This window comes from Halyomorpha halys, unplaced genomic scaffold, assembly GCF_000696795.3.
Source record: "Halyomorpha halys isolate HHAL.00 unplaced genomic scaffold, Hhal_1.1 Scaffold1771.1, whole genome shotgun sequence".
In the NCBI taxonomy this organism is placed as follows: Eukaryota; Metazoa; Arthropoda; class Insecta; order Hemiptera; family Pentatomidae; genus Halyomorpha; species Halyomorpha halys.
In genome coordinates this window covers 218,093-228,013 of record NW_027106550.1, presented here as the reverse complement: position 1 = coordinate 228,013, position 9,921 = coordinate 218,093, and the positions used below count along the sequence as shown (strand labels likewise).

Below are 9,921 nucleotides of genomic sequence, written 5' to 3'. Positions count from 1 at the left end.
TATAATGTCTCCTGTAAGAAATATAAAGATATAATCATCAAGTTTACTAAAAACCTTAGGTCACAATTATAAAAAACCTTAATGTTATAGGTTCTGCTGGATTAGTTTCATTAAAGTAATGAGATATAATTAAAAAATAATAATGTACTATGTTAGTCATCTTTTGCGGAATAGAGGTAGGAGTGAATTGACATAGTTTGTAATCTCTTTGTTATCATTTTTCTGAAGATAACCTGGTTCCAAGAAGGTACTTTATGTTTTATTTCTCCTTATTTATAATTATATGTGCAATTTTTATTTATTAATTTTTTTTATTATTGACACCAATATATTTATTGCTAATATATTTTATGACTAATAAGGGGAACAGAAAATGTAATATTAGGAGATATACTTATTTAAGTTAATGTATTAAATTTTTGAAACATTGTGGTATATTTATTATTTGTTGCCCGAAGATAGGCTGACAGCACCGAAACGTTTTTTTATGATGTATTAAATAAATAAAAATAAAATGAGGAAGAGTACTTTCATTCCCTGTATCTAATTACATTAAGATAAAAAACCTTGTGAAAGGGGGTCACCTTGAATCGACTTTGGAATTATTTATTTAAGCAATCGATTCCTGCTATAATTTAATGTGAATCGAATCCAACGACTTATTACAACATCTAGTTTCTCATCACTTAAATTGTTTTCTTCTGGTCTACTTTTTATCGAACCAGTTTTGGGGAAAAAGTAATTGAAATTATAATTACTTTTCAATTACTACAATTTGAAAATGGGAAAGCTATGCGAAGAGGTCAAGGCCCACATCGAGCTATAGTGCCAAAGAGGAAGAAGAAGCAAATGAGAACTGAAATTACTATTTTGATTAAAAATTTTAACAACTTGATGAACCACTGTAATTATAATAATGGGCCGCAATTATAATGAATAGTTAAATCTAAGTAATTATGGTTATATTTGATTGTAATTATTCATTTTTTCCAACACTACGGAAGTATTACCAACCTTATGTAGTACAAGAGCCGAGAAGAAAAAAAAGTCATTTATTTCACCTCAATTTTTTATTACATTAATGAAAACTATGTATAATTACTAGTCAAAATTGATGAGTTTGCCAAGTATAGGTAGGGGGAATAAAAAATGGCGGCTGTTTCGAAACGTTAAAAAATAAGGAATATCTTTAAAATTATCAACAACACTAATAAACATTAGCTTAAAGAAGAGTAGATTTGCTAAAATATTAACCCTATTAGAGCTGTCTATGCTCAATAGTTCTCAATAAATAGTTTTTTTAAAATCAACATTTCATAAAAAATGCTCTGAAAAATCAGTAGCTAGTGAATTTATTTTTAGAAATCTATATTATATATAAACTCCTGGGGTCCACCCAGCCTGTTAAATTGGGTACCCTTAATTGGGTATAAATCTGGCGGTCGAGCGTGACTCTGACCAAATCATCTCCTTGCACAACCGTTGGTCTAATAACAGTACTTCTTTACAAAGTACTGAACCCTTGACTGAATTTAAATATCTCGAAAACTATTTGAATGTACTGTAAAGTAGTTTATTAGGTTTATCTTCGTAGGAGTCGTAGTTTTCATGATGTTCAACAAAATAAATTCTCAAATTGTTGATTTTATTCTAGTTTTATCAGCCAGACTTTTTTGGATTTATGAAAAACATTATCTCAGGAAGTATTTGACGTAGAGATGTCTGCTAGCACTCAAATTAAAGCTAGTTAAATGCACTATAAAGTAGTTTATAACGTTTTTTTGTAGGGGTATTAGTGTTTATGATATTTGATATAATAAATTCACAAAGTGCGGATTTCTATTTGTTAGGACAGACTTTTTGGGCTTATAAAATACAGGAAGTATCAAACGTACAGATGTCTTCCAGCACTAAAATTAAATCAGCCAAAATAGATGATCACGCCTACGGAGTGTAGTTTCTATCTTGCGAAGATTTACGCCTAGTTCTCGTAAAACCCATCCCGTCAATTTATCTCCTAACCTACTGAACAAGCATTGTTGAGAATTTCTGATGTAAAATACTTCACATCTTCAATTGAAGTCAGAACTAACTAATTATACACAACCACTTTGTCAAATTTATATATTCTATCTATTATCTTTGTAGTTTAAATATAACTCCAATACTTACATACAATACGATCAAATATGAATTACCTGCAAGTGTCTAACTCTTTTCAGCCCCCAAAATGTCAACATGAAAAATGCAGACGGTTGGACGATGCTCATGTACGCTTGTTATTATGACAGATTGGACATTGTAAAGTTCTTGTTGAGGTTTGGAGTGGACAAGTCCTTGAGGTGTCGAAGGGGGAGGACTGCGCTCATGATAGCTGCTACCTCTGGCAACTTGGAAATTATACCTTTAGTATTAGAAGTGAGTACATTTATATAAACACTTTAATTTCAATGTATTTTGTTTATTAATATGTTTTCAGAGATACAACTGCATAATAATAAGACAATAGAACAAGAAAAGTGTTGTTAATTATCACATACAGAACGACAGTACTGCCGCAGCAGAAACTTTCTCATGGCCGTAGGTGTGATATTGGCTGCCACATCTGCGTGGTAACTGTAACTATTAAAAAGGGGCCTTTGTAGTCATTGTCTTAATTACATAGTTATAGTTCTTCTTCTTCGGCTTTCTTCTCTTAGATCAGTTATGTAGCCATAATGGGAAGTAAGTGCATGGAGTTATATTTTCCATCTACTTCGATGGACTATTTGTACCTTGCAGTTGAACTCCTCCAACTTCAGCGATCTTTGGATGGTGATGTCTGGTAGCAGTAGAAGTCGTACCAGTCTCCAACTCTGCCTGTAGATGTTTGCTCATGGGTCCATCCAACTTTTACTGTCCCAGGCTTCATGTCAGTATTGGTAAAGCTACCCATCACTAGGGATGTTTTCTGTGACGTCCCGATCTAGATCCGCCGTGTTTGGAAAAAGCAGGGCAACCTTGAGCAAGGTGTGACTTAAGTCGTGCACGAAAAGTCTTGGTGAGAGCGTCCTTGAAGGTTTCGTTACTCCGAATTTCCTCCGTTTTGGAGGAGGACGAATCACCTAGTTCGACCCTTATAAAGTTATAAATTACTATAAATTAAGAGTGAAAGAATAGTTACCCTATGAGAGAGAAATGCTTTATTTGGCCATGCTCCCAAATACATTTGTTGCTATAACAAATAGCGTACCCATCAATCCATAATTGGACATATATACACTACAATACATTAACATTTTCCATTTGTCAAAAAATAATTATTAATAAGCTAATTACAATACACATCAAATACACTTTTTTTAATAATAAAAAATTGTTTTTTTCTGTATACTTATATTTTTTTCCTCCTTGCACAAAGCCAAATAACAATTTACCAATTCATCCAATACATTATTTCTCTGGTTTCATTCTTTCATACGTACGTCTCCTCTCCAGTAATTCGCAACAAACGTTTGATCAATTAAGCAAATTAATAGAAACCACCAATAGATAGCAACGCATAAATATGGCAGAAACAAAACAATCACAGTAGTAGAACAGTTTACTAAAAAAAAAAAAAAATTTAAAGAACATATTGTTAAAAATATAAATTGCACAGCATTGGCTAATCATAGTAGAACTTTGAACCATAGATTTAATTTCAAAAACCCCACCAGACATAGACATGACAAAAACACAAAAAGTAGAAGAACCCTTGAAGTAATCTACAAAATAAAATATCAACAATATTATAAACTACAAAAGTAGAAAGACACATAAGTAGAAATAGAACCAGTAAAAACATTTAAGAAGAAAATTCTCCAATTCAAAACTATAAATTCATCCCAAATAAAAAAAAAAAATTAAATATAGAGATATTATTAATCAGGTAGACAAATAGCACACAGGCATATTGATGTACCCAAAGAGATAATGCATAAATTAATTTAACAATGATTTGTGCTAAAGGGATTGATGAATGTATCAATATTGAACGATATTGCTTAGAGAATGTCTAATAGTTTTCAATTAAGTAACCATGAAATGAAATTTCGAAAAATACGTGGATATACTTAACAATTAGGCCAAATTAAGTACTTGTTTTTAATTTTATAAATAAATTGTAGATAAATGTTAAAGGAATAGTAGGGGTATTCATGATGTATTAAATGTAAAATGTTTTACCATATTAAATTTTTTAAGTATAGGATTGTGAGAAGCCCTATTTAAAGAGCTCCTAGCGGACTTGCTGAGCAACTTGTTTTATAACCTCTCCTTCCAAAACTACATGTTATTGTTTACTTCTAAGTTTTGATTCAAGTAATTTATTACAATATGGCTAAATTGAATGAAAAGTGGAAGTTGTGTGAAAGTTTGGCCATTGAGTGTGTTGTTGATCTTCTGACTTGTGAGGAAGAAAATCAAGATGAGCTAATTGACAACTGTAATTATTGATATTATCGTCCATTGCTTTATTAGTTTTAAAAACATCCAAAACAATACTAACACAAACTACAAGGAAGTAACATAATACAACAAAGAAAATGGTGATGAGCTCTGCTGGTCTGTTGCGTGACGTCTTTCTCCATTTAACAGGCTCTCAACCATGTTATATGTTATATCGTTTTAACATACTAAAAGAAGGAAATATTTCTCCATTTAAAACGCTTTAGCATGTTAAACTAAAGATCATGAATATTCCTATTATTACTTGAAGATGTGGAAACTCAAAACTTTGTGCAAACTAATATAGAATATTGATAATATTCTAAAGGAAGTTCATTTTTTATATTATTATATGATATCTTAATATTTTATTGACTATATAATTTTTTGTATTAATTATTTCAGATTGAAGTATTAGAATTTAAAGAAGACAGGGGTATGACGGCTCTGAGCCTTTCGATAGACCATGGCCACCTCTGTGCAGCTCAAATTTTACTTTCTAGTGGAGCCAATCCGGACGTGATGTGAGACTAATAATATTTTATCATTTCGAAATTCAAATTTCATTTATTATTTAAAGGAATAATTAATAATTAATAAAATTTGCAAAAAGGTCACAAAGTGGAACACCCTTGATGACGACAGCAGAAAGAGGTCATTATTCGGCGGCTAAAGCTCTCCTATCCTACAAAGCTAATCCTTTGCTATTAAATAGCGAAAGGAAAACCGCCGCAGATCTGGCCAGCGAGAAGGGACATCACGATCTGTATAAGCTTATAACTAGCTATGGTAATTAGTTTAAACGTAATACAATAGGGGTATTCATAATGTTGTGTTAAATGTAAAACGTTTTACCATGTTAAATGTTATAAGCATAACATTGTGAGCAGCCCTATTTAAAGTCATGTTAAATGGTAAATACATAGGAGCTCTTAGCAAATTTTCTGAGCAACTTGTTTTATAACCTTTCCTTTCTAACTTCTTGTTATTGTTTACTTTTATGTTTTGATTAAAGTAATTTATTACAACATACCTAAATTGAGTGAAAAGTGGAAGTTGTGTGAAAGGTTGGCCACTGAGTGTCTTCTTGATCTTCTAACTTGTGGGAAAGGGAATCAAGATGAATGATTGAAAACTATCATTATTATCATCCATGTAACGCGCTTTAACATTTTTTAATGCATTTATTTATTGTTATTTACAACTGTACATTATAATACATTTAGTAAATTTAATCTCAGTATTATGGAGTGTTACTTGCGTGTAGAGAAACTATCCAATAGTAGCACTAACATGTTAAAACTAAAGATCATGAGTACCTCAAATATACCTTCAATACCTCTAATAGGTTAGAATACCCCCTAGGTTATAGCGGTATACCTCTTTGGAATCACGACAAAGATGTGATAACGATATTTAGCATTCTATGAACGATTGTTCTTAATGCATAATGTTTTCAAATAATGCTGGATCAAGTTGTTTCCCACTTGTCACAAATCTTAGACAGACAAAAACATAGTAAATAAAGAAAGCTACAAACATCGGTATACGTTCCCTTGTTTAGTTCTTTTTACTTTTGTTGACTATTAGATTCGATATACACGATTTACGTTATGAATAGGAACAAAATAAAGATAGGCTAAATGGAAGAAACCGTAAATATCAGCAAATTAGGTTGTAAATGATAAAAATCCATATAAATAGTACTACATAACCTATAAATTTAACCTTTGTTTTAGAATTGTTATCAGAAACTTGTTAATTTAATTGCCTAGGCTTATAATGTCTTAATAAACATATATTTGATTTATACTAAATCAAAAATAAGCTGCTAACAAGATTTCATATAGTGATATAGTGAAATAGACATTGTAAACTAAATAATTCTAATAAGTGAAACTCTGATAATAGTAGGTAATTTAGCACATTATGATAAAAATTAATCTATAATGAGGTGTTATTAGTTGACCGTAGATTAATATGAGATGATCCGGAGGGAGGGGGGTGTGGTCAGCAAATAAACAAAAACATATTTATTTGTGCTGACGTTTCGACCTGAATTTCAGGCCTTCATCGAGGCTAAAAAGATATAACAATCATCTCTTAGGGAAACACAAAAATAAATTATGTTTATTTTATGTTTCTCTATGTGATGTTTCTTATCTGTTTTTTAAACCTGATGAAGGTCTGAAATTCAGGTCGAAACGTCTGCGCAAATAAATAAGTTTTTGTTAATTTAATAACCGCTACCCCGACCATTTCTACCCACTTAAATAAATTTATTAATGCCTTTTGTTCCCTAATTTAAGAAGTTTTATAAGTTATTGACCAATGATTAAATTTGACGAAGGCATAATAGTCTGCAATGGTATGATAGCTAATATTAGCTATAATAAATGGAATTTGGTCTGGGTGCGGTCAAATAAAACTCAAATAGTAAATTGCTGTACTATTTTTATTTGAGCCTACGTTTAGCCCCTCATTGCAGGGCTAAAAAAGATACAAACACTTAACATAAGTAAAAAAAAAAATTAAAAAATAAGTGGAAAATAACAAGGCTAAAATTAAAAAAAATTAAGGCTATAAACAATAAATGAAAACGGTAATAGCAACAGACAAAGAGAAGAAATATTAAAGAATGTACAAATTAAGAGACAAAAATAAAATCAAATGAAAATGAACGAGAGAATTCATACCTGTGAGAGAAATCAACAGGTATGAATTAGGTCTCCTTCATTTTCATTTGATTTTATTCTTATACCTTTTCATCTCTTAATTTGTACATTATGAATAGCTGAATGGATTGTAAATGGTGTGGGGTGTTGTTGACATCAACCTTGGAGTTCAAGATCTTTAGAGCCCATCTTTCCTCTGGTTGAAGTCCATCCTCTTTTCTATTCTAGCTGCCAGTTCCAAGTCCCTCTTCCTTTTCCCGCTTGGTCTCCAGTACCCCTTACTTGGTTGTCGGGGATCGCCCTTTTGCTACCTCTATTTCCTCATTTGCTACCATTGCGAAGTCCACAAAGAATAAGTCACTAAGGACGACAAGAGTTTAAGATGAACTATAATTGACTTCCCTGCCGACAAGTCAAGCCGCTGATACCTGGCCTAATAGATTTTGTCCTTTAAACATCTTGTACATATTATACCACTAGGAAAGGTCCCTCTGCGTAGACAGGTGCCAAATGCTTCTCTGTCCCTTGTCATTTCAACAGATTAAGTCCAAATGGAGATGTCATTAAGTCACATAAAGACATTTATAATGTCTTGAGTAGTATATTAATACATAAGTCTTAGAAAGGAGGTGAAGCGCATTTAAAAAGTTTAAACACCAATGTGATTTTAGCTTCATCTCTGAGAGCTTCAGATAATTTCAGGGTCAGTCCAATTATGTTTCCTAGGAACAGCGCCCTCCTAGTTTTAGAAGTCACATCACATTATACTAAATTGTCAATAACTTAAACAAAAAAATGTGTTTATGATTCTTTCTTGGTTTCTAATTAATTATTTGTCTTCCTTTTTAGTTAAAACAGATAAGCGAGACGTTCAAAGAATATTGATAGACCTCAGTTTGGAAGAATATCTGAGCCTTTTCAAAGAGAAAAATATAACTTATCAGCGATTATTGGATATGACAGAGGAGGAAATGAAATCGATTGGAATCAAGTAATGAATATATTTTATACATTTATTATTAAGTTCACTTAAGTTATTCTTAATAAACCCCTCCAAAGGTTTATTGAAAATATTTAAAATATTGTTCTAAAACTATGCAAATTGAACAGATACATGGGATTTTGATTTGTGCCCAAATACCAACACTCAATGGGTTGGCTACAAATCCAGGCCAATCCCTGCCAGTCGAGCTAAATAACCCATCTACAGGCTTGCACATGCGTGTTTGCCATTGATTGGCAAACATGTAAATGCACCTTTAGTCTTGCCTTACAGAGGTTCCCATAGCATATGTGGAATTGTTGCCAACTATCAAGTATACTTTCTTTAATATGGAAAGAACACCATTTTTGTCAGATTAGTATTTTGACAAATAATGAGTGAACATTTTTTTAAAGAAGGCAGTTCCAGTAGCAAAAAAGATTATTGAAAAATTGTCAAAAATCACTCACAAAACTTTTCCACATATAATGAAAAATTTGCTAGATTTTATTGGACTAAAAAATATGTTAACAGGAAAACAAAAATAACAATGACGAGAAGATAGTTGGGGGTGCGATCAGAAAATAACACAAATAAGTTGAAAAATCTTCATCAAAGACTAGAAATTCTGCCCGAAACATTGGCACTGTTTAATAAGTTTTTTCAACTTTTTTGAGTTATTTTCTGACCGCACACCCAACCATCTCTTCATAAAAATTGCAATACATTACTGTAGATACATTGTAGTAGATTTTTCTTACTCCCTCATATTATCAGTTTGGAAGACGACTGCCACAACTCAAAATAATTCTTTTTTATGTTTTCACAATGAAACGACAATATTTTTATATGGAAGAGAGTTACAAGTTTCAATTCTCTTCCACATAAAAATATAGACAAATTGCAGTTGTTTCATTGTGAAAACATAAAAATTAATTTTAAGTTGTGACAGTCTTCTACCAAACCAACGATATTTTCATGCATGCATTTGATGTGCCGAAAAACTAAAATTGTCAACTTCATGATGGTATATATCGCTGCTCCAGCAGAATAACACAACTGTAAAATTTCATGAAACTGACTTTATTATAGTATTGGCAGGCTCCAAAATGCATTTAATAAATTTTTTTAAATCTACATGACATTCCTCCGGTTTAAGTACAATTATTTCGATTCACAAAACCCAAGGAAATGCATTTTTGCTCTCACCAACACAATAAGGTCAATTAAAACATTTACAGTTGTGTCATTATACTTTTGGACCAGAGATATAATCCTTCCCACATAATTTTTCAAGGCTTGTTTTCTTTTAAGTAAATTTTTTTTTTTGCAGTAAATTCGGCCCACGCAGAAAACTATCAATTTTTATTAATCAAATGAAGAATAAATGAGAAGGATGTAAAGAAAGTTCATTTAAAAAAAATATAACAGGAAAACAAAATTTTTTATAACAAAATACATTAATATATATATTTGTATACATTACATAAATTTCTTTTAATAATAAATATGAATTTTCTCAGCATAACAAGTTGCTCAGTGTTAACACTAAAATTGAACGTATCTTTGATGAGTGACAATAATAATTTCTGTTATAAATAATAGGTACAATTTTATTACAGGTGGTTTATGTATTTTCCTTATTATAATTTTATATTTACAATATAAGGTACTCATATAAGAGTGAAAGTAATACAAGATTAGTCCGTACAAATAAGAGAGCAAAATACATTGAGAGTCCTTCAACCTCGGCAAGAACACATGAGCGTAATTACTAATATTTATGTACAAACTGAT

The 9,921-nt window shown here is 31.2% G+C and overlaps 1 protein-coding gene across 1 annotated transcript; it reads left to right on the top strand.

Annotated features, from left to right (window-relative positions):
- Window positions 1-2,222: 2,222 nt before the first annotated feature.
- On the top strand, window positions 2,223-9,740 carry LOC106690608 (ankyrin repeat and SAM domain-containing protein 3; the record flags this gene model as incomplete). Its single annotated transcript, XM_014436102.3, is given in 5 exon segments — window positions 2,223-2,418; window positions 4,873-4,991; window positions 5,081-5,256; window positions 7,992-8,133; window positions 9,458-9,740. Coding segments are annotated over 5 exon segments (691 nt in total), but the record flags the coding sequence as incomplete, so codon positions are not given.
- Window positions 9,741-9,921: the final 181 nt, after the last annotated feature.